General features: G+C 35.9%; 1 protein-coding gene across 2 annotated transcripts in view; it reads right to left on the reverse strand.

Moving 5' to 3' along the window:
- Positions 1–246: 246 nt before the first annotated feature.
- LOC149779377 (uncharacterized) overlaps positions 247–25492 on the reverse strand; it is a 30422-nt gene continuing 5176 nt past the window's right edge. Inside the window, exons 2-4 of one of the 2 annotated variants that reach the window (XM_089940010.1) lie at positions 24654–24977; positions 8672–9216; positions 247–4532 (exon numbers count right to left, since the gene is read on the reverse strand). In XM_089940010.1, coding sequence (XP_089796136.1) covers positions 4384–4532; positions 8672–9216; positions 24654–24977 — 1018 coding nt within the window. In that variant the 3' untranslated portion in view covers positions 247–4383. The remainder of the gene's footprint in view (positions 4533–8671; positions 9217–24653; positions 24978–25492) is intronic. The other variant, XM_089940011.1, reaches the window with a different exon arrangement.

Below are 25492 nucleotides of genomic sequence, written 5' to 3' on the forward strand. Positions count from 1 at the left end.
ACAACATGAAGTGAGCAGTCAGTTCTCAGGTTAAGACACTTCACGATGCTATTAATTTGGATGCTGAATAAGATGACTTATAATATGCTGCCCTGAGATACACCCAGATGATTGAATTTAGCTTGAAGATATTATTATAATTATGTAAGTTAGCACATATCCCCTCCCACACCCACACCATGTCATAGTAATATAAATTCTTTTAGCGTTAGAACGGGAACAAACAGTGCATGCAATAAGAGAAAATTTTGTCAATTATCACAATTTATTCATGAAAAGTACAAGCTCTCCTTTAATAACGAAAAAATTAGTGTACAAGCATAAGGAAAACTCGTTTTATAAATGTACAAGCAAAAACCATTTGAGTGAAAGTACAACCCAAAAATTTACATGGTGAAAAACAAATCTAAACATTCACAATAAATTATCACATTTGTGTTTATAAAACAAGTGAGTCCCTCCTGAAACTTATACATACACAGCTTTATTTTAAATGTTCATACACATGTTGCACTTCATATGTTTACATGAAAGTTTTGGCACAATTGTTAACAATGACTTACCATGAAGTAGCAAAACAAAAACTAAATATATCACTTGTCAAGAAGTGCTTTGAATTATTTATTATTTTTTTTTACACAATAACATTTTTATGAAAGATGTATAAATATAGTTTAATCCACTGTCTATACTCATTTATAATTCAAGTCCAACTGCAAACAACATAGACCCTGACCTGCTCTTTGGTTAGTGCATCAGCAAATCAGGGTTTATGTCGTTTGTTCTACTGATTACTCCTAACAAACTGCAGAGACCCAGATATGCCAAAGCAGATCTGGGCCTGTGTAGTCTGCACTTGGACTTAACTTATAAGCAAGTATAGTTGGTAATGACAGGCACATTTATCACATTAGATGTACTTAAATTTACACCAGATTTTATAATTATCATATCAAAGTTTTGCTTAGGAGCAACTATAAAAACATCATCTATTAAACATAGTACAATGTCAATAACTGGAGCATCACTTACTTGAATTCAGAGTAAACAGAAACTTAATACCAGTCGTACCAAATATATCTTGCAGCACTTAAACCAGGGGCCCAGAGTGACCAAGTGGTCTAAAGCACTCATCATTCAAAATCACTGACATCTCACCTCTGTCTATGTTGGTTCGAGTCTCAGAGCTGGCTAACATGGGTACGTGATAAAGCTTGCCAGTAGCTTCTCGTGGGTCGGTTGTTCTTCCTGGGGTTTTCCAGGGTTCTTCCTCCACCATCTATACTGGCTGCCATGTATAGCCTATCATGTGCTGAAAAATGGCATTAAACCCCAATACAACAACAATAACAACAGCAGCACTTAAACCCAGGCCTCAATGCATACTTTCTCTGCCCTGATCACATGGTACAAAGGGTGAGTCAGTAATTTGTAAAATGAATTGCCTCTGCTTTATAATTAATCATTCCAAGTATGAAGAAAATATATCAAAGTTTTGGAAACATAAGCAAATAAAAAAAATGTAACCAGAACCTTAATGCAAATTGTCTCTTAATGTGACCTTGACCCAAGGTAAAAGGAGTAAGCATGTATATCATGGAATGAATTGTCTTTTATCATGTTATGAGTAATGCCAACCATGATTAGAATCTATCAGTGTTTAGAAAATGACATGCAAATGAAGAACTTCAACCAAACCTTAACAATCTCTTGAGTTTGAAGCCAAAAAAGTGCTATGTCTCGGTTTGTACTACTGTGGGCATCTGACTGCAAGTTCTAACTTTTCCCTTTAACAATTAAAATAGTAATACATGAATTTCAAGATATAATGCAAGTTGAAGAACAAAACTACCACAATAGTCAAACGTTTGTCCTCTGGCTACCTGGGAGTACACAGGTTATCCAGATAAATATTTAGAAGGATTTAAATTACACATTACAACTAATTAACTGAAAAATTTATTTCCTGTAACTACAAAAGGTAAATTACTGAAAATTATTCACTAGTGAATTAACAGTTCATCTTGGAACTATCTGAAATAAGGGAGAGTCTTATATACATATGATGTTAGTGTCAATGGTATAATTATGATATCACATTATATGCACTTTGAAATTTCGTCCATTTGACATTCAGGTTTATTCATATTCCTTGATATTACTAGACTCAACACTGTATATTTGTTTGCAAAGACTGGAAATAATCTACACAACTATTCTAGTTTCCCAATTATGAAATAGCAATGTGTAAAATGATAATGTATACTATATATACTTACCTGTAAGTTGAATCCATCTGCAAACAATGCTGACCCTGATCTGCCATCACTTAATGCAGAAGCATATTAGGGTCTATGTTGCTTGTTCAACTAATTACTCCTAACAAATTGCACAGACCCTGATCTGCCTGTGCATTTTGTGAAGGCAGATCTGAGGTCTCTGGAGCTTGCAGTAGAATCTGTCTTAAATGCAAGTACACTGGATATATTAAATAGAATAATAATAAACATGTACAGTTCTGTTTAAAAATTTGTTTTTGTCTAAGATCAAACAAATTGACTATTTCACTGCACTCACTTGTGACTTCTATGATCTTATGCACTCACAAATCATTGAACTAAACTGTCATGCAAACATGATATAACAATTATACATACAGGTCCTTAAGTCAGTTGATTGATTTTGCTAAAATTCTCAAAATTTCTCCACAAACTGATATTTTACATTATCTTGTGTGTGTTACTTCAGACAATATCAATATTTTTGTCAAAGGTTCAAACTGTGGCAAGAATGCAGAATCACTTTTTAGTTTTAAGTCTGTTTTTTAAATAAAAAAGTTGAAACATTCCTCAAATTTAAGGAACTCAAATTTTCTTCAGATAAGGCAAGAAACTTGTAAGGAAAATTCAAGATTTCATCACTATTTTAAACCCTGATAAATGCTGAATGTTTTGTTAAAAAAATAATTTTAAAACAATCATAATTACCAACAAAACAATAAGAAATTGTTTAAAATCTCAATCTGAGGAAACATTTCAACATGTTTAAATGTGAGACCAGATGAATGTAAAGTCAGATTAACTGGTGTATAGATAATTAAGTTTTCACTGATTACAAATTAACAATAATTCCACGAAATATCAGCTATACATGAATATTATTGCAAAACTGTCCTAATATGAAGAAGACAACATATGGATGGAGATATGTAATGATGTTGAGCATAACTGGAAATGTTTTAAAGTGCAAAGGTCAATAACCATGTAAAATTTCTTTGAAAGACAGCCAAAGCTTAACTCTAACTTGGTCTTTTGAATGAAAAGCCTCGTAAACAATGTATTTCATTGCATCAAGTCCCTGAATAGAGCTGAATAAAAAATCTGATGCATTTGAAGGACAAAGTTCTATATCAAACTAGGAGCCATTACTTTGCTAAATCTTGTTGGCAAAAGTTTAAACTGAACTTGACCTCTGTCTTACTAATGTAAATTCATATATATATAAAAATTTGACTCCAAATAATTTTATCAAGAATTACTGACCAAAAATTGAATTACAACTGAAGAGCAAAATCCAAGTCAGATGTGGGCTATAACTATTAAATTTTGTTTTCAAAGCCTCAAACTTGTTTTTCATCCATTATGTTCTTCAAAAAGTTACTTAACATGAAAAAAATTATGATCCAACTGAAGAAAAATGTTTAAAGTAAAACTGGGGTCAAAACTCTTAAATTATGTTGGACCATGGTGTATATGAAATCATACCTAGGTCTTCTTAATATAAAGCCTTGTACCAAACTTGGTCTGAACCCATAGTCCTTCAATAATTAAACAAAATGATTATGCAATTGCACAGCTAAGTGCCATGTCAAACAGGGCCCATAACTCCTTTAAAAATTAGTTTCAAAATCATGAAAATTGAACTTGATCTAGATCAGGCCTCAGCAAACTTTTAGAACTGCTATGCCAAGTCCGCTCAATTGTAGAGCTCTGCATGCTAAGTCATATTCAACCATTTCATTTAATTATTGTTTCTGGTACATAAACTACAAAGTACAACTCATACTGAGAGCCTTTCCAAAGTGTCTAGCATGTCACAGTTGGCACATGTGCCATAGGTTGCCGAGATCTGATCTTGATCATCTAAATGTAAAGAATCATGTCATATTTGGCGTGAATCCTCCAAGCTCTTAACAAATTACTGAGCCTAAACAAATTTTGTGACAGGTAAGAATAATATGGTAATAAATCCCCCCTTCACAGACATGGCAGGAAAATAAAATCATTCATGACATAAGTCTAGTTTCATAGTGGAGATCTGCCTTTTAGTAAATTCATCCCTTAGTATTCTGATCACAAAAAAGCAATTACTGTTTTATGGAGATTATCTGTACTTTTCAGGATTCCAAACATATTTTGGCTTTGCTCTTTTCTTCTTTGGCTTGTCTGTAGATGACTTTGGAATGCTTAATGGCTGCCATGGAATGGGATTATAAAAGGAAGGAACTGGATATGCATTCATGTCATGATAACCTGTAAAAACATATTGTAAACATTATAAGTATACAATAGCCAGAAAATAAAAAAATATTGAAACATAATTATGGAATAAAACATAGTGTAAACATTATAACTGGACAACAGCCAGACAATAAAAAAGGTTGTAAAAGCCTGCCCACCCAGTCTGCTCATCTAGTTGCCCAGAGCCTGCACTTAACAAAAATGACAGTGTTGTGATATCAGATGTCAAATATTGTTCCAGGCATTAACATCTGTTAGCTACCTACTTTTCAGTGGGGATTGGTGGTAAACCAGTAATACAATTATTGATTGATTAAAGAACTGCAAAGGAAAACAGGATGGGATTAAATAGGTGAGAAATAATGGTTACTGACAAGCATTACATGTAATTTACTGATTACTGCATTTTTCCTTTAAGTGAATCACCTGGTAATAAATGATTTCTTAGAAATAGAAACTTATTATATTTAATTAAAAAAATGCCTGCCCAGCTGGACATAACTGTGAGAACAAACACATGCCTGACAGCATGAAGAACTTGTCATGGGCAGAGGTCTCGCTAGGACTTAAAATCTAGGAGTCCAGGACTCCAATTTTGGGAAAAAAGGAGTCCCACCACCAAAAGTTGCAGTCCCCTACCAGAAGCATATTGGGCATGCCTGAAGTAGCTAAATTTCCAGATGAGTAGAACCAGTGGCTGCCAATGAGTTTAATTTTATAACTTCTTTAGACCACTGACATGAGCTCTTGTTTGTCCATTAGAGTGAGAGTGAATTATGTCAGGCCAAGGAAAGGTCTTACTCCATGCACAAAGCTAGGCATCACACATAGTGTTCCATGCGAACTGTAAGTTCTAGCAACTTTAGCACTCTGCTGAATATCATTACAATCTTCGTCAATTTGCCATTTAACCCCAAAATACTTATCCAAATTTGCAAACAACATTTTGTCTAACTCTCAACATGTTGATTTTGAGGTCACATGTGCTACTTATTCAGCTACACTTGGAAACGAACACAGTAATGAAAGCTAAAGTTATTCATTTGATGTACACTTATACACAAGTACATCACTGGGTCTTTCTGCCTCTGAATTCAGTCATTGTAAATATTAGCACATTTTTCCACCACTCAGCCGCTAGTCAAGTCTTTGAACTTGCTGCCAAGCTATTGGGTCAAGTTCTTCTGATGTACTCTTACAATGACAACATGTACATGGGGGGGCAGGGCTTTCAGCCATTGCATTTTCTCATTGTAAATATCAGCACAGCTAAAATGATCAATTGATCAACACATTTACCCACTCAGCAGATGGTTGAAGCAGTACTGGCAAGCTTTTGAAATTGCTGTCCAGCAAATGCATGTGTATGGAGGACTCCTGCGTAAGTGATTTTCTGTATCCAATGTGCCCACAATGCTGACTCTGATATGCCACTATATAGTATGCCAACTGATTCAAGTCTGTATACAATGTGTCCACAACCCTGACTCTGATATGCCACTATATATTAAGCCAACTGATTCAAGTATATATGCAATGTGTCCACAACCCTGACTCTGACACACCACTATATAACAAACCAACTGATTCAAGTCTGTATGCAATGTGTCCACAACCCTGACTCCGACATGCCACTATACATATATTCAACTAATCAAGATATTGACATTCCAGCACATTAGTGTAAACAGACATGTGTAAACCTACACTGTCTGCAGTTCAATGCATATTAGTATAAAAATGCCTTGTTATAAAAATTGCTGTAGGTTCCAACTTACCTTTGTTATGACTCTATTGTCTTAAACTAAGCAACTGAAAAGACTGAAAAGCAATAGTTTGTACAATTCAACAAATAATTTATCCTCATCATAAAAAGTGAAAATTTAAAAAGACCTTACAATATTTTGAATTTAATCCCAAACAGTCCTAAATGTTTTATCACAAGTCCAAAGGTATAAGGTTGAAACTGAATTACAGTGGTATTCCAAGCAAGTTCCAATACTGAATGTGTTGATGTGCATGTAGTTTCTAATGTGCTAATGTTCAAATAGACTGGATTATGGTTATGTGCTAAGAATCTTTTGATGCATCACAATAATATAATCCAAAATGTTCTTGTCTGAATTCACTATGATTTCAAATTAATGTTCCAGTCCAAGAATATTATTGATAAGCAATTTGTATTTCAGTGAATAATAATTTGAATAAATAATTCCACTCAAACGAAAAACTAAACACAAGAAGACTGATTGTGTTTCAAGATGTTAAGGCAAGAATGAGTAATTTATGAAGTAAAGAACATTATATAAAAAGCTAGAACACAAATATAGAACCAGGATAAGGATCAAAAGTTAATTTCTAGAATGTTCTAAGTTGTCAACAAAATAAGGTCTATTACCAAAATTATAATAAGGACATATGAAACATCAGGCACACCTGGTTTTTCTAGGGGGGAATACCAATGTCCCAGACTCAGATTATAATAAACATGTTTACCCCCATTGATTAAGTTTCCTAATATAAAATCTACACTCAGAGAGAAATATTGGCTATATATTATGCTGTTTACAAAATCAATGTCCCTAGTCAGGCACAAATTCAACTTGATTTGGGCTAAGGTCAAATACAAAATACAATTATGCATATAGGTAATGATTTAATACTGAATTTTTTAAACGAGTTGAATAATGTCCAGCTTTTGCGAGCCAAGGCTTGCAAAAGCTGGACATTATTCAATGAGTTTCATAAATTTAATATTATATCATTACCCATTTGAGATTCTTTTTATCACATAGTTTTTATTTCAGCAGAAATTATTGAGATAGAAAGAAGAACAAAACATTTTGTTCATTCTGACATACGTTGCAACTTTCATTTGTTGTGCATAAAAAATAGTCCCAAACAAAGTTGAACTGTCTAGTATTAACGTTTAAAAGTAGATTATCCTTTTCTTACAATCTGTAAGTCAAAGAACAAGTGTCCTTCTGAATAAACAGAACATTTTACACCATTTATCATTTATCACCATTTATCAACACAGAATGTACAGTGCTCAAGATGCAGTAGACGATCCATGTTTACATAATGCAATATGTCACTTTCACATCTAAATATTACATTGTTGCAATATTCATTTGAAAGACGGTTTCCTGGATGCAGAAATTCCCATACTTACTGTAATGTATTTGTGACCAGATATTTGCAGTATTTGACTTGGAAAAGCAGACTAGGCCTACAGAATATGTAAACAAATTTCAAGCTGGAATTGCATCACATATTTACTGCGTAAATATGCAGTGGTTCGATAAACCTCTGTCATGGAGACCGATTTATGTCCATGTTCTTCTTCGAACAGAGGTGAGAATATTTAATTCTGTTAACATTTAAACCATGCTTCTTGTTGTTGTTGTTGTTGTGGGATTTAACACCATTTTTCAGCACAATATGGGCTATACATGGTGGCCAGTATTAATGGTAGAGGAAGAACCCAGGAAAACCCCTGAAAGAACCATTGACCCACGAGAAGCTACTGGCAAGCTTTCTCACATACCCACATAGGCCCAACCTGAGACTAGAACCCATGCAGACAGAGGTGAAAACCACACTTGTATATAGGGTGAATTCCATGCTTCAGGTTTACCGCCTCCCTCCAACCTCAACTTACACATTCGCTATGAACAAAGCAATAACTTTACCCTTAGCTTTACTTGCTGTAGTTGTTGTTCTTCTTCTTGTCTTGGGGTTTTAGCCATACTTCATGTTATGATATATTATACATGACACAACAAGCCCCTGTGGTGGTAAATTGACCATATTCAGACAGATGAGACAATTTCCCCCAATTCCTTTCATGAATCTAATGAAAAAAATGGTAGCCAAAATCTTCATTGACAACAAAACATTCCAGAAGGTAGGGTTAAAAAAGTTTTCCCACAATCGCAGCCAATCAGTAAAGAGAATACTGCACAATAATTTCATGCGCTTATTTGGACCAATCAGAATCACATAAAGTGACATGTTCATGTGTTATAATATCAAAAATATAAAACTGCACACATTATATGCAAAGTGTACTGACTATGTGATAAAACATATAATCATAAAGAAAAAAAGCCAACAAACAATACAAATTAAATTACATAACACTGTACCTGTTAATTTTCCAGATGTATATCCAAAGCTGTTGGGGACAGACTTGGGCTTTTTCTGGGCTTTCTTAAGCCATTCTTCATACTTTTCTTTTGCTTTCTCAAGCTGTTTTTCTTTCTCTTCTTCTTCCTCTTGCTTTTTCCTTTTTTCTTCCAATTTTTGTTCCCTTTCCTTCTGTTTCTTTTCATCTAGCCAATCATTATATTTCCTAATTGCCTTTAGCTCTTCATGTTTCTTCTTCTCTGCATCAATCATGTTTTTAGTCTTTTGTTTCTTCCTCTCACAACGAATTTTCAAATTTTCCTCAAATGTCTTTTTCTCAACCCATTCCTGGTGCTTCTGTTCCCGTCTGACCTTTGTCTCAAGCTTTGGTCTTTCTTTCTTTTCTTGCTCAAGTTTTTCTTGTTTCTTCTTTTCCCTTTCTAATTTCTTCTTTTCCCTGGCTACCTTAGCTTTCTCAATCAACCATTGTTCCCATGGTGACAATTTAGAGTCAATGACATCATCAGTTTCTGTGTAGTCAGCAGGCAGTGATGCTGCATACTTCCTGTAGATAGCATAGAAAGGCTCAGGCATGTGTTATACAATCACAATAAGCAAGCAGTATCAAGCAGAACATCTCCATGGGGAGCAACTAGAGCAAAAAAAAGTCATTTTGGGGTGTAAAGCTCACTGTAGGAAATTTACACTCATGGTGTTCAGAATAGCAACATGGCCTCAAACATCAAAGTATTTGAGAATGCATTTAAAAGTGACCAAACTGAGGAAGTCACGATGATTGTTTTGTGGTTTGAATATGCTTGTAATCAGAACAAAGGTCCCATGAATGGACCCAACACAATTGGTGGCTTTAGCATTAGGTATTCAATTGATCCTTCAAAAAGCAATAGGAATGGAGAGCAATTTGCTCACATAAATACACCCCCACCTCCCCAACATACCACTATATTCTGCGATGGGGAAAAATCTATAATCACAAAAGCTCATAACTCTTAAAATATTATGCATGCAATACAAGATCCAAAAAATTTTATTTGGTAGTCTGGGTAACATAAAAACACTAGCTCTGTATGAGCCATTTTACTAACATTACATAACATGTACTTCATATTTATGAAGACAAGTTCAGCTGTGGACAGATGGTACAAATCTGCAAGGAAACAAGACACATTTTAGAAACATTATAATGATTGATAACAGTAACAACAAATTAAAAGACAAAACAGTAAATAACATGCAAAAATAAATTCTTTGAAGAAAAAACATTTTTAAATGCATGAACAATCACTGTACAAGTATATAACACATTACAGAAAGCCATAAATTTCGAACATCTAATAAAGAAGTACGAGTTTTATTTTTTAAAAGCATGCACAAAGGTTATAGTTATTAAGATATCAGAAAATGAGGGTGTGAACAGTCAAAATTAGAGTTTAAGAACGTAATCAATTAAAATAAGTATCGTGGGAGCAGAATTTAAACCAAAAAAGCAATGAAATTGGTAACTTTAAAGCTGAATTGACACATGCTGCTAACAGAACATTTACAGCTAAACCCTGATCGTCTTTCAATTAGTCTATCTACTGAATTCTTTGAAATCAGGAATTGTTTTCAGTTCAATGGACAAGCTGTTTTCATACTCTGGGGGCATCAAAATATAAAATAAAGCTTACCATACCTTGTGGTCTTTGCCATAAGCATTGTTACGTCAGTTGCCTTAACCTACTGATAGGCTGAGTCATTTAAGCTACATGTATCAAAATCACTGAACAGCAATTTCAGTGCCCTATACTGTTTTGTTTTTTATTTTGTCAAAATGTTATTTGATACATTAATGCCATATATGGGGGTAATAATATAAGTTTAATCTGTCAAAGCATTTATATATAAATAGCATAGTATTAGTGGATTAATAGTGATAGAAACATTGCAATATGTTTAATTGTCTTGATGATTTTTGACAGGTCTTAGATAAGTGGTTGCTAAAATTTAGTTAACAGCCAATATTGACACCCAGTTTCACAATCCTAACAGGGTACAGTATATCATGGTGTCCTTCGGTGAAATTGGTTAAATTTGGACATATCTGCCTAGAATATTGGTTCAGTAATATTCTGGGGCAGGTAGTATGCTTGCATACCATTGGCTGCACACCAGCCAGCCATTATCCTGCTCTCTTTCTGTAAAACAGATATTAAACTATTTGGATCTGTACAACACAAGAAGTGGTGTAGTCATCAGCATAATTGTACAGTATTGTTTATTTAGTGAAGCTGAAAATATTTATGAAGATATTAATTGAATGTTGCCAGTATTGAGCCTTGTAGTAATTTTTTGGAGGCTTTACTATCTGTCAATCCTAGTTTAATGCAGTTTCATCTTATAGGATGTCATCTTTTCAGTGCTGAGGTTATGTGGACAGGACCTTAAGTATTTCACCAATATTGCAGTCATTGTCCAGGGTATCCCATCCAGTCGTCCACCAGTTTCATTAGTGTAATTTGATATGCATACCCTTCTCTAAAAAGAGAGAGGAGTTACCTGTGCTTCTTTAAGGCAATCTGGAAATTTCTCATGGCCAATACAAGTACAGTGTGACCCCGCTATAGCGTGCTCTGTTGTAACGCGAATTCGGATACAATGCGGTTGTCGTGTGGCTCCCGAAATTTCATACACATGTATTTTTCTTGTGCACAAAAAAATAATCTTAAAAAGTATGAAAATAAGGTAAAAAGTTGCTTATCATTTTGGGGAAGAGATCGCGTATGAATAATACAAGACGATCGTGGCTTGGCTCCTGACATTTTATATGCATTTTTCTCGTACATGAAAAAGTATTTTTTTCTTCTTAAAAGTAAGAAGAAGAAAAAACCATATAAAAAGTTTATTCTGGGATCGTGTAGGTCTTCGCCAATGTTGCAAACTTGGATTGTTTTTCCTTACTGGCTGCAAAACATACCGTGTGGCTTTTTTATTTATTGGCGACATTGTTGGCTGTTTAAACTTTTATATACAACCATTGGTTTGGAGTGCAGAAATTCAGAGGCCCCATGAAAGGAAGCTGCAAACTGGATATAAAATGCACTGAAATTTATCTATTGTTACATAAACAAATTCTTTGTCCATACCGACAAACCATCTAAACAGTGCACTGTTATATTATATTCCGTTTATCTTGACATCTAGCATGAGTTCTGTATGTTCTGAAATATCTGCTTTTTTGTTGTTGACATTTCTGGTAACGGAGATCAACCGGACGAAGCATTGTCTCGTAATCTATCTTTCATCTGATTTTCGGCCGCTCGCAAGTAATTAATATATTTACAAAGACTGACATTTGTATGTGGATGGTAAGTAAAATTCCTCTTCTTTTCACTCAGAATTAAATCTTTTAGAACACTCACGTTTTCTGTAATAATCCCTGTCATCAGAACACCTGCATCTCTATTGTCCGTTGACCCTTTGTTAATTTTCAGATGCATGCATGGAAGGCAGCTTCACGCTGCTACCACAAATGTAAAAAAAAAATACATCTTACTTATTGGTTTATTCAGTAGGCATGGAGGGACAGTAACTAGATAAGTCTAAATGACGGCCAATTTCTTTTTAAAAATGTATCCAGATAAAATAGTTTGCTGAAATTTCAAAGGAAACAGATTACCTTTGAAGCACTGACTGTTATGAAAACGTACTCAGCAAATGGAAAAAATACCAGTCTCAATCATGCAATACAATTATTTGATGTTGCCACCACAATAAGAAATGGGCATTCATTTGGTTCTCCAAAGCTGTCCTTTAGCAGTGACTTCAATAGCACATACACCCTTCATCAAAGAAAGCTGACTACAATCTTTCAACAACAGCAAAGAACTTTTCTTCAAAGGAAGTCAGTACCAAACTTAAATAAAAGTAATGGAATCTGATGGATTTTGCATTTTCCAACGTGACTGGAACACATTAACTGTGCTGTGAAAGTTTCCTTTTTGTAGGGAAAAAATTTATGCTTACGAACGCTACCAACGGCGGCTTAAAACGCAAACTAACTTTTACCGACTTGGAACGTACTTTAAAGTAAATGTGTTTCGTCATTCGTTACGTGATTGTGTTATGTTTTTCCACCGAATTCAGACCAATATGACCTGTTACAAAATTAATGAATATTTTAATGCTGTGTGTGTGCATGTTTTCGATGGAATCACTTGTATTGTGGATTCAATGTACATGATGAGGTTCGCAGGTGAGTACACGGTGTTGATACTCTAGTCATGCTATACATCAGACATTTATATATAAACAGGATTCACGTATATGTACCAATTCATGGTTCTCTAAATAAAGTAAACTATTATACTATGTCTTCTCTGTTTTCACTACAGGTGTATTTCTCATTTAAAGGAGACTAGAAATCAAAATTTTCCTTCTACGTATGTAATTCTCTACAGATTTTAATTCGACTGACATGTTTATAAATTAAATATCGTAAGCGGGTAGTGATTTTATTGCATGGAAGATACCACGATTCCGTAAATTGCCGAGTTTTTCCGAGTTTTAATGAGACGACAGATCACGTGGTACCGTGACGCAATACTAGCCAGTCCTCGAATACAAACATAAACATTGGCGAGCGAGGCAGACGGAAGGAGACCACATTTGGGTTGCACATTCAAAACTTGAATCTGCAGTCTGATATAATAGTTTATGTACTGTACTGGTCAGTGTTAAAAGAATTTTTTTTAGGCACAGGCCCCGGGCAGGTGACTTAAATAAACTCAAGCCCTGACTGAAATTCCACAAGCCCGGACAGTTCATAGCTGTCAACTCTCAAGCCGGGAGAAAAACCTCCTGATTTTGGGGGTATTTCCTCATCTACATCCCGATCTCGTAATATCTCTAAATTTTTCGCAGCGAAGTCCCGATAATTACATTATGTCTGTCAATTTTCATTTGTCAGAAGAAGAAAAAAACAACCCCAAACCGTTTATAAATAGATGTAACGTATGCAATCCACAGTCTAAGCTGCCACACTGCAGACATCGTAGTGATATGACTGAAAAATTGTTAAAGCTACGTTAAAAATTCAAATCACAGGCACACACGTCTAAATCCGGCACTGGACGAAATAATTAATATCACACAACATTTTTCTTCTTTTTTTTTTTTTCTTCTTCAGTAAATAGAACGTGAAAATTAAACATTATTCAAGTAAATTTCAGATGTTTTTAAACAACTACAACAGTACTATAGTATAACAAAATTAAAAGAATACAATTGTCACCAATTAGCTTAAATGAATGATCACTGTGAAATTTTTTCTGCAAACAAAAATCGCATCTCCATTTCCGCCAAAGAAACTCGGCCAGTTAACACCTGACATTCCTCGACCGTATATGTAAAGTTTAATTACCATAATTAAATTAAAAGGAATAAAACAAAATATACCATGCAGTGTATGTGGCCCTAAAGAACTAATTCTGAATAAATATTTTGTTCAGCAAACAGTGTTACATGCATTAAGACTTAAACCTGAAGTCCATGGCATCGTAAGTAACAACAAAATAGGCATCGTTTATTTTGGCAATCAATTGCTGGTGCTTACACACACACACACACACACACACTGTCGAACAGGGTTTCTTTGAAGTATGTCCGAAGGGCAGTCCTTTTCACAAGATCAATGCAAGGATGGAGTATGTTCATCAGTCACATCGGCTTTATTGTGATGTGATGTGATTTTGATTTTTAACGTAGCTTTAACAATTTTTCAGTCATATCGCTACGATGTCTGCAATGTGGCAGTTTATAGTGATGTCTTGCACTGGGGCATCATGCCGCAGACATGTAGCATGATGTCCCACCCAGTCACATTATCCTGACACCAGGCCGACCAGTCCTAACACTAACCTCTTAATGCTGAACGCCAAGCGAGGCAGCTGTTAGTACCATTTTTAAAGTCTTTCGTATGACTCGGCCGGGGATCGAACCCACGACCTCCCGCATCCGAGGCGGACGCTCTAACCACTAGGCCACCGGAACGGTCACATCGGCTTTATTGTTTGCGTACTTAAATCAAAACTTTAGCTATTTTGCAATTTAGCCAGAGCTGACCAGAATATGCAAAATGGGCTTGTCCTGGGGGAATAATAAGGCGTATCACATGGAGAAAAGGTACGTCCCATGGGCGCTCGCACATTGGGGCAAGGGGTTGGGTCAGTGGTCCCCCCCCCCCACCAGTTTCTAATGTCAGCCATTTAATGTGAAACTTTGACCTCTTTTCTTTTAATCGCTGTTATTTAAACTGCACAAGGAATAATTTTATATCAGTTCCAATCATTACAGATTACCGTTTATACATACTACATGTATACAATGATTTTTTTTTAAATTTGTAATTTTTATAAGATTACTGAAAATTGTGTTTTCTCGAAACACGACAGGTTTAGAATATTATTTTTGGCAAAGCCTCCATTTGATTAAAATCAAATCTAAATTTCACCTTGGACAGTAGTGATTTGATTTAGATTGTGCCGTGTTAAGGCATGCATGTCAACATCTTGAAAATACATTTACTAATTTCACCAGCGCGATCAAAGTTTCCTCAGGCAAACAATTTTTGTTTCGACAAGCCTGACGGGCACCTCATTTTGAATACAGGATGGGCCGGAACTAAAACCAGAGGGACCCAGGGTGTCGGGCTATCCGATTTATTTTTAGCACTGCTGGTGTAGATAAAAGATCCGTGAATTGATTGTCGCATTTTGTGGTCACTTACTCGGCCTTCTGCTTATTTTCGTAACTCGCACGTTCAACACTTTTCCCAGGATTTAAAATATTCAACGTTATGTCTGGAACAGAGCCAACTTTTTGTCTAAGCCTAGCATTTGCGTATCCTTGAGCTGCCATTTTTTCAGAATCCCTCTCGTAACAGTTCTTTGAGAAATGTAACGAGCACATAGGGCTGTATGGTGTTGCTTTGAAATCGACTCGTCTGTAATAATGTATCCATTCTTTCAGTATGCCTTTATCTTTCGGAAAAGAAAAAAAAAATGTTGTCCACTGGCTTTTCTTAATGTTTTATTACACCCGTAAGCAACGCAAAACGGTATTGTCTTTTACTCTGGCAACTCCCACTTGGGCTGCTGGAGTCGCTACTATGACGTCACATCCCGAAAGTAACCGAATAGGCGCGGAAATTTTGCATACGAGGTCACGGAAATTCAGCTCCTAGAAGATAGGCCAATATTTTAATATTGGCATTTCGGTCGCAGATGATACTTCAGAATAAGGTTTACTGCTATAGTACCTTTATTATTATCCAATATTTCCATTGGTTTCTGGTCTCCTTTAATGTGCATCAATTTAAGACGGTAACTGTGCCGACAAAGCACGTATTTTACCGTCCACATTTATTACCCCCACCCCCACCCCCACACAATTTTTTTTTGGGGTGGGTACATTTTCTTCAGCTAACTGACTTGGTTGCATATAACATGGTTCAGTACATAACACGGTCGGGTTTTGTGGCTCCCAACTACCGTGTTATAGCGGGGTCACACTGTATTATATTTCTGAACATAAAACTGGTTAGCAGAGTTTGAGAATTTTAGCAAGTATGTTACTGACACATAAAAATTTCCTTGCATGAAGGCATTTCATACTTCTGAAAACTTGTTCTGGCACTACAAGTTTCATTTAAAGAGTTGGGTATTTTTAAAGTGGTCGATTGTCATGAATAGCTTGTATGCTAGGGTGAATGGATGAGTTATCTATGAGTTCATCAAACACAATAGTTTTTGCAATTTTAATGCCATACTTATGTAAGATTTCACAAACTTTAGTTGGGTCATCCAACAGGACAACACCCTCCATCAGAATGTGTTGCAGTCTGAACTTTTATATTTGGTTCATAAAAGAAGTTTAATGTTAGACCAGAAATCTTCAGATTTTCAGCCACCACTGCATCTTCCTACGCCTGGTGACAAAATGGGTGTCTTTTCAAATACTCCCAGAATGGTTTAGTTTTATATATTGCCCTTCTTCAAGCAAGTTAAATGTTGAGGGGAGAGAGGGCTTTTTGGGGTAATTTTGCTTTTCATAGTATGGTTTTAAATGACCTTCAATACTAGCTTTTTGAATGCCCAATACTTATCGTCAGTTGCTTATCATCTGTATCATCAAATATGTCAATAATGTGAAAATGTCTTTTATTAATATCATCAAGGAATTGTTCCTCATCGAAATTTGTGAAGCTTCTAAACATGATTTTCTTGCATCTGTTTGAAAAATACTGGTAGTATTCCTTTACTGCTGCAATCATAATGCGATGCGAGCCACTTATGCACATTCAAAATCAATGATCGAGAAATATGTGGATTGTTAGTTGACAAGTAATGATATCTATTAGGGGCCAGACAGGACTAGGTTTGGCAATATGTAGGAACACAGAAACCCCAGACATGTTTGTTGAGACAGAATTCCATGAATATTGATCTCAGTCTGGTTACATTCTTGATAAACCTACAATGATTTGTCAAGATGAACTTTTGTTGATGACCATAATATGTGCCAAGCTTAACACCAATACACTCAATACTACAAAAGGTTTTGCAATCACAAAATTCTGTCATACAGTATATTCAGCTGTATGTAAAGAAGGAAAATAGTCCTAACAAAAATGAAAGAAGCACATAGATTAATCGATATGTCCATCTTTAGATGAGGACCTAAATAGGTTTCACAGTGATGCATGAACAACTGAAAGACAAACTGCATGACAAGCAGTGCTAGACAGATTGTGTCACAAGCGAAACTACTGCAAGACAAAAGGCAATGAATCAAACAAACTTTCAGAAGAAAATTCACGTTGATATGCACATCTTCACGTGATGACCATAATATTCACAAAGTTCCATGTTGATCCCTTAACAAGAGGTCCATGTGGTCATGAAATTGCTTGCCAGAATGGCATCTGCCTAATAGCTAAATCCAAGAGGTCCATGTGGTCATGAAATTGCTTGCCAGAATGGCATCTGCCTAATAGCTAAATCCAAGAGGTCCATGTGGTCATGAAATTGCTTGCCAAAATGACATCTGCCTAATAGCTAAATCCAAGAGGTCCATGTGGTCATGAAATTGCTTGCCAGAATGGCATCTGCCTAATAGCTAAATCCAAGAGGTCCATGTGGTCATGAAATTGCTTGCCGGAATGACATCTGCCTAATAGCTAAATCCAAGAGGTCCATGTGGTCATGAAATTGCTTGCCAAAATGACATCTGCCTAATAGCTAAATCCAAGAGGTCCATGTGGTCATGAAATTGCTTGCCAGAATGGCATCTGCCTAATAGCTAAATCCAAGAGGTCCATGTGGTCATGAAATTGCTTGCCGGAATGACATCTGCCTAATAGCTAAATCCAAGAGGTCCATGTGGTCATGAAATTGCTTGCCAAAATGACATCTGCCTAATAGCTAAATCCAAGAGGTCCATGTGGTCATGAAATTGCTTGCCAGAATGGCATCTGCCTAATAGCTAAATCCAAGAGGTCCATGTGGTCATGAAATTGCTTGCCGGAATGACATCTGCCTAATAGCTAAATCCAAGAGGTCCATGTGGTCATGAAATTGCTTGCCAAAATGACATCTGCCTAATAGCTAAATCCAAGAGGTCCATGTGGTCATGAAATTGCTTGCCAGAATGACATCTGCCTAATAGCTAAATCCAAGAGGTCCATGTGGTCATGAAATTGCTTGCCGGAATGACATCTGCCTAATAGCTAAATCCAAGAGGTCCATGTGGTCATGAAATTGCTTGCCGGAATGACATCTGCCTAATAGCTAAATCCAAGAGGTCCATGTGGTCATGAAATTGCTTGCCGGAATGACATCTGCCTAATAGCTAAATCCAAGAGGTCCATGTGGTCATGAAATTGCTTGCCAGAATGACATCTGCCTAATAGCTAAATCCAAGAGGTCCATGTGGTCATGAAATTGCTTGCCAGAATGACATCTGCCTAATAGCTAAATCCATGAGCATCTGGTCATTGTTGTTGTTGAGTTTAATTATAGTGGCGTGCGCACAATTGTGCATGTGCCACTTTTTTCTGACTGCACCGCAGCCTGCTAGTTGTTCCTGGGGAAGGGGATGGTGCCACCTCCCCCAGGCTTTTATGGATTCAAGGAACCCTGATAGTTTGGCCTCAATCTGTGGGTCCATAAAGGTCCCTACAGTTGAATGGTTGGCTGTCATTAGTGGGAAGGAGAGCTCGGTAACGGTCCTGCTTGCTTTACATCACTGATTTCTTGTTGCATTTGCCTGGTGTTTTTTTTTTTCTTTGATTTTTTAAATATTTTTTTCTTCTTCGAAATGTTCTAAAAGGAGTGGGGATGTTCTATGCTTTTTACAGAGGTTCTTAGTAGATATCATGTATGAAGAGAGATTTTCAAGGTTATTATGGTATTACTAGTCGAGGTGTTTAGGGTGTGTTTCCTACGTTATGTTATTTTTAAGTTTTTAGATATTACCTCTTTAAGTTATTTATTAATTGATGTTTTTAGAGATTGAATGTTATTTATACTTTATTTAGCAAGAGACCTTAGTCCTAGCCGATTACACGGTTTGTTACATCTAGGACCGGAATCCTAGCTGATTACTCGGCTCGTTAAGGACATCTAGGACATCCGATTTTGTGGTTTCCTTAGTTTTTATAGGTGCTTCGTAAGTGAATTATTTATTAATACTTTTATAAAATTGAATGATATGTTATAGGTTTTTATGTGGTGGCTTCTAAATTTATTTAGCTAGTTACTGGGTCTTTTGGTTTTGTGGGGATAGTAATTATATTTTGTTCCTAAGTCTTGCTGAGTCTATGAATTGATTTATATTTTTATATGCTGATTGTTTATTTTTATTAGAGTCCATAAGTAATTCTGGGTATGTGTGTGGTGATCCAATCTCTTTTTGGTTTTTGATAAATATTTTCCGAGCGGGTTGATATTTTGGGCATATATTGAATACGTGGTGTAGATCTTCGGTGGTGTGGCAGTTAAAGCAGTTAATGGTTGCTGGTTTGGGTCCTATAAACCTTCCAAAACTGCTTGCTAGTTTAGTTTTTCCAGTTATTATCCTGTTTATGGTTTTCTGTTCTAAATAGGTACCCTTAGGTAGCTGTATGTTCCCATCTACGTTTTTTTGGGTTTCATGGTGCTTTTTACCTTTTGTGGAAGAGTTCCAAAAATCTTGCCATGTTTGGTCTATATATGTTTGTGCGAAGCTTATTGCTTCTGTAAAGCTATAGTTAAGCTTGATCTCCTAGTTTGGTTTTTGCAACTTTGTCTGCTGTTTCGTTGCCAGAGATTCCAATGTGCGACGGTATCCACATGAGCTCGACTAATTGATGTGCTGTGGTGATATTGTCAATTAATTGGCATGCTCTGTCGAGGAATTGTTCCCTAGAGTGTGTATTGCGATTTTGGATCGATTTGATAACGCTTAGGGAATCGCTTATAATGACTGCTTTAGGTATTTGGTTGTCTTTGATCCATTGTAGTGATTCAAGTATAGCCCAGAATTCAGAGCATCTGGTCAAGAAACCTGAGTCAGTAGGATATTTTATGTTAGATTTCTCCATTCTGTTTTCATTCCATTTATTTGGAAAACAAATGTTTCAACGCTTCTCAAATGTTTGTAAATTCATCCATATCTGACTGCATATCATTTCAACTGCTCCGGTGGCCTAGTGTTTAGAGCGTCCGCCTCAGATGCGGAGGGTTTTGGGTTCGATCCCCGACCAAGTCATACCAAAGACTTACAAAAATGGTACTAACAGCTGCCTCACTTGGTGCTCAGCATTAGGAGGTTAGTGTTAGGACTGGTCGGCCTGGTGTCAAAATAATGTGACTGGATGGGACATCATGGTACATGTCTGCGGCATGATTCCCCAGTGCTAGACATCATTATAAACTGCCACACTGCAGACATCGTAGCGATATGACTGAAAAATTGTTAAAGATACGTTAAAAATCCAAATCACACACACTGCATATCATTTCTCCAATACTGAATAGCCTCTATGCCAAAATGTTTCTTGTCAAAGTTGGTTGCAGTCTGTTAGCACTTTTTTCCTCCACATTTGAAGCATTTTTTTACTATTAGCACTGGCAACCATATTTGATGGTAGAAGGCATCTTCTGCTCAAATCTAAAAAGCATTCACGCTATGACACTTTCTGTCAAATTTGGTCAAATTTTATAACGCAGTTATTTAGACAAATTTATTGAAGTTTTCTTTCACATTTAGTAACATAAGTCATAACTACTGGCAGTTAGGCATCATTTGTACAAATGTGAGGTCCTCATGCCTGGATTCTTTATGTCAAGTGTGGTCAAATTCTAAGATTTACTTTGGAGTTCAGAGATCTCGGAAACGCTTAATTATGCGTATTTGGATGCCAATTTTTGATCTGGGATGCAGAAAATCACTGAGGTGGGAGTCCTCCGTACGCATATAATAGGTGTGCGGACAAATTCAAAGACTTGCCAGTCCTGCTTCAGCCACCTGCTTTGTGGGAAAATGTGTTGATCAGTTAGCTGTGCTGATGTTTACAATGACAGAATTCAGTGACTGAAAGACCCCCCAATTTACATATATGTTGCCATTTTATAAGAGTACATAAAAAAGAACATGATGCAATAGCTGGGCGGCAAGTTCAAAGGCTTTGACTGGCGGCCAGGTGGGAAATGCACTGATATTTACAGTGATTGAATTCAGAGGCAGAAAGACCCAGAGATGTACATGTGGTCATTTATAAAAGTACATCAAATAAACAAATTTAGCTTTCGTTATTGTGTTCATTTCCGATTGTAGCGGAATAAGCAGTGCATGTGACCTCAGAATCAAGACATGTTGAGACAGACAAAATGCTATTTGTAAGTGGGTGAGAAGTCGCCTAAAAATGTAAACTTCGCCTTCTTCTGTTAGGAAAGCAAAAACGACTTCGCCCTGTGATTATTTAAGAGGTACATTGACTGACCATATCATTTTTTTTTAAATGCCCCTCGCCTTAGCCTGGTTAGTTCTAGTGTTGTAGCCAAATGTATTCATCAAGGCATCAGTAGCTAGGCCTAGTTTTTATATCAATTACGTTGACAAACAAACTCTTGCCCATTCACAAGCATTATGTTTTGATAGCTGATTAACCATTAACCCTTTTTCGAGTAAGGTAGTAACTATCAATTTCCTGCATGCTCTTCTTTGATGAAAAAACATACAAACTTGTGTTTTAAGATCAGAATCGGTGATCTGGATATATATTAACTGCCTTTTATACACTATTTCATCATAAAATTAGTTTGAAACTGTAAGTGAACCAGTAGGCCTAACGGGAAATAATGGCAGACTTCGCTAAGTCTGGGATGTACCAGTTCATTAGATTGTCTGTTTTCTTAAATCATAGGGCAAATATATTCAGAAATAATATACAAATCATTGAAACCAAAGCCTAGGTATTATTTTATTAAAGATTTAACTTCAAAATGCAAATTATGTAGGTCAGAAACGTAAGGGACAACGCTATGTCGTGGAATTCGCGATATGCGCTTTAAAGTCTAAGCTACTTTCTGACTTGACACGTATTTGCAAAAATATGGGGAAAAAACAGCAAATCAGATACTATTTATTTGCCTAAAATTACTACAAGTATGTATACAAATAAATAAACCATAAATTTGCAATCCTGTCAATGGACTGTTGTAATGAAGCTATATTATAGTGAATGATTACATTACGGAAACCTCTCCATCTAAAAATAGATGCACTCACATCTGTGTTGATTTTGTAGGAGAGAAGGGACTGCAACTTTTGATGGTGGGACTCCTATTTTTACCAAAATGGGAGTCCTGGGCTCCTAGTTTTAAAATTACAGCGAGACCTCTGGAGTTGCTTAAAATGTTATCCATTTTTAGAAAGAGCGGCCATATTTCATGGTGGATGGTCTTCACTGGTATATTAATTTGAAAGGTTTCTATGTCAGGATGCTTCTGTCAAGCACTGTCAAATTTTATTTGTTGGTTTTGGACAGGTCATTTAAATGTTTTTTTCTCCTTTAGTAATGATGGCCATTCTTGATGACTGAGAAGATATCATCTGTATAAAACATGTACAGGTTTTGATGCAAGGATGCTTTCTGTCAAGTTTGGTCAAATTCTATTCAGTGGTAGCTATTTAAAGTTTCTTTCTATTTTTATTTAAAGTTTCTTTCTATTTTTAGTATCTGAAGGCAGAAAGAATCATTTATGCAAAGGTCTTTATAAAAGGATCAGTTCTGTTAAGTTTGGTCAAAGATACACTTGATCTAGTGCTTTTGGACAGTACATTATTTGAAGTTCTGTTGTTTTTTATACCAAATAACAAGAACCATGGTTGATTGGCCTTCATGCCAGGATGCTTTCTCATGTTTTCTCAAATTCTCTGCTGCAGTTTTGGAAAAAAAGGTTATTTAAATGCTTTTTCTATTTTTAGTAACAGCAATTATATCTGATGGCAGACTGGCATCATTTGTATAAATATGAATGATCTTCATGCCAGGATGCTTTGTGTGTAATTTGATCAAATTCTGTTTTTAAGTCAGTTAAAAGCTTTTCTTCTTTTTAGTAATGGTGGCCATGCATGTACTTTTTTTACCAAAATAATGGTCTTCATGACAAGATGCTTTCTGTCTAATTTGATCAAATTCTGCACAGCGGTTTTTGAAAAGAAGTCATTTATGGCTTTGCTTCTTGTTAGTAATGGTGGCCACATCTGATGGTAGATTCACATCTTTTGTATCAGTCTGAAAGATCTTCATGCCTGGATACTTTCTCTCAAGTTTGGTCACATTCTATTCAAACATTTTTGGCAATGAAATCATTCAATGGTTTTCTCTGTTTTGTCATGGCAGTCATATCTATGGCAGAGCAGCATTTTTCTGCATAAACTTGAAATGTTTTCATGCCAAGATGCTTTGTATGTATGTCCAAAGGGGTATTTAAAAAGTTACAACTTTTTGATTCTTTGAACCCTTCAATAAATTTAACACCATTCAACAGACATAATGTTCTATAAATGATCTACATCTGCAGGTACAGCATACTGTACACCTTTATGCACAGCAGAAGGTATTTTTATTATCACATATGGCATACTGTACACCTTTATGCACAGTAGATGGTATTTCTATTATCACGTATGGCATAGTGTACACCTTTATGCACAGTAGAAGGTATTTCTATTATCACAGACACTGATTCATAAACTGTGAGCTTGGAAAGGTTTGTGCAAGATTTATCCCACATTTGTTGCTCAAAAACAGACTCCAACTGAAATCACCAAACTACTACTCACCAAATATGAAATGAGTAACCAAAAATGTTTGAATGAACTTGTCACAGGTAATGAAACAAGGATTTATATTTTCTTAACCAAACTCAAGAGAAAATAATAAAGTTTGGATCAGATAAAATGAGCAGGGATCACAAATTATTTGACATAGTCGGCATCTTTGGAGAGTTTTATATGCAACATTTTTTGGTACAAAAGGAATGGCCATCCAGGTACTAAACCTCCTGTCAGTGCATAAGTACCCAAGGTATCCAATTACAGTATCCATGACAATGCATGAATGCACAAATTGACCAGACTTTCTCAAGGAACACAGCATCCAAACTTTGCCATATCCCCTATACAGCCCTGTCTTAGATCCAAGTGATGTTTTGATTAATCCCATTATCAAAGATTCACTGAGGGACAACCATGCAGGCAGAACTGCAGATTGCCAGTGAAAGAACATCATATATGTACCAAAAAAGTCAAGAAAAAAATGGCATTTAGTAGCTGGATAAGCAGACTGACAGCGTAGACTCACAGACTGACAATATAGACTCACATACTGACAGTGTATATAGTGGTGCATTTGGAATATTTAGAGTGGATGCAGATAAATGCTAACAAAATTACCTGGTCAACTGTTTTTTGCCTGATGATACTCTCTTAGATGGTAGACTAGGCCTTGATTTTGCACTTTTTATTTCTCTTTTCTTTAGATTCTCTTTATCTTGTTCTTTCTCTTTTACCAATAATTCATCATCATCGCTTAGTGAGAGACTCTCATAGCTGTCATGGTCCAGTATGGAAGTAAGCGATGCAGTAGAACCCCTGGATTCTACCGAATGGGAACGTCGAGGGCCAACGATCGCTTCTGGTTGCATCCATTTGGGCTTTGTCACAGTGGCTGTAACTGGACGTGGACGTAAAGAGGTGGGACTAATCTCTGGAGACCTGCTAAGATAAAATAAATAGTTGTGATAATAATGATGAATATACTGATAAAAGTGGCTGTATATTATGCTAATGAGAAAAGGCGATGCAAAATATGCTCTGTTGCAAGTAAATGCTTATCTTTATTAAATCTCATTATGTCAACTTTTAAAAAAGTACTCATTTGTGACAGTGAAACTCATCCTCATAAGGAATGAAGAAACTACTTTATGCAAGTCTACTTGCAATAAAACTAAAAAATCAAATAAATCACATTTAAGATATTTGATTGCTTGTTGAAAAAAGGGCAGGTTTTAACAGTAATGTTAGGTTAAAAAAAAAGATTTACAATGAAAAAATGAAAACGAGAGGCCCAATTTGTCACATGACTGGCATAGAAACAAATTTACAACAAAAAAATGAAAACAAACAGCCCAATTGGTCACTTGACTGACATCTTTCTAACAGTCAAAAAAGAGCTACGGGCCAAAAAAATCTGGGTGACTTGCATAATGTTAAAATTTCTTAAAAAATCTCTT

Source organism: Sinohyriopsis cumingii, chromosome 17 (assembly GCF_028554795.1).
Source record: "Sinohyriopsis cumingii isolate HCF-2022 chromosome 17, ASM2855479v2, whole genome shotgun sequence".
NCBI classification, from domain to species: Eukaryota; Metazoa; Mollusca; class Bivalvia; order Unionida; family Unionidae; genus Sinohyriopsis; species Sinohyriopsis cumingii.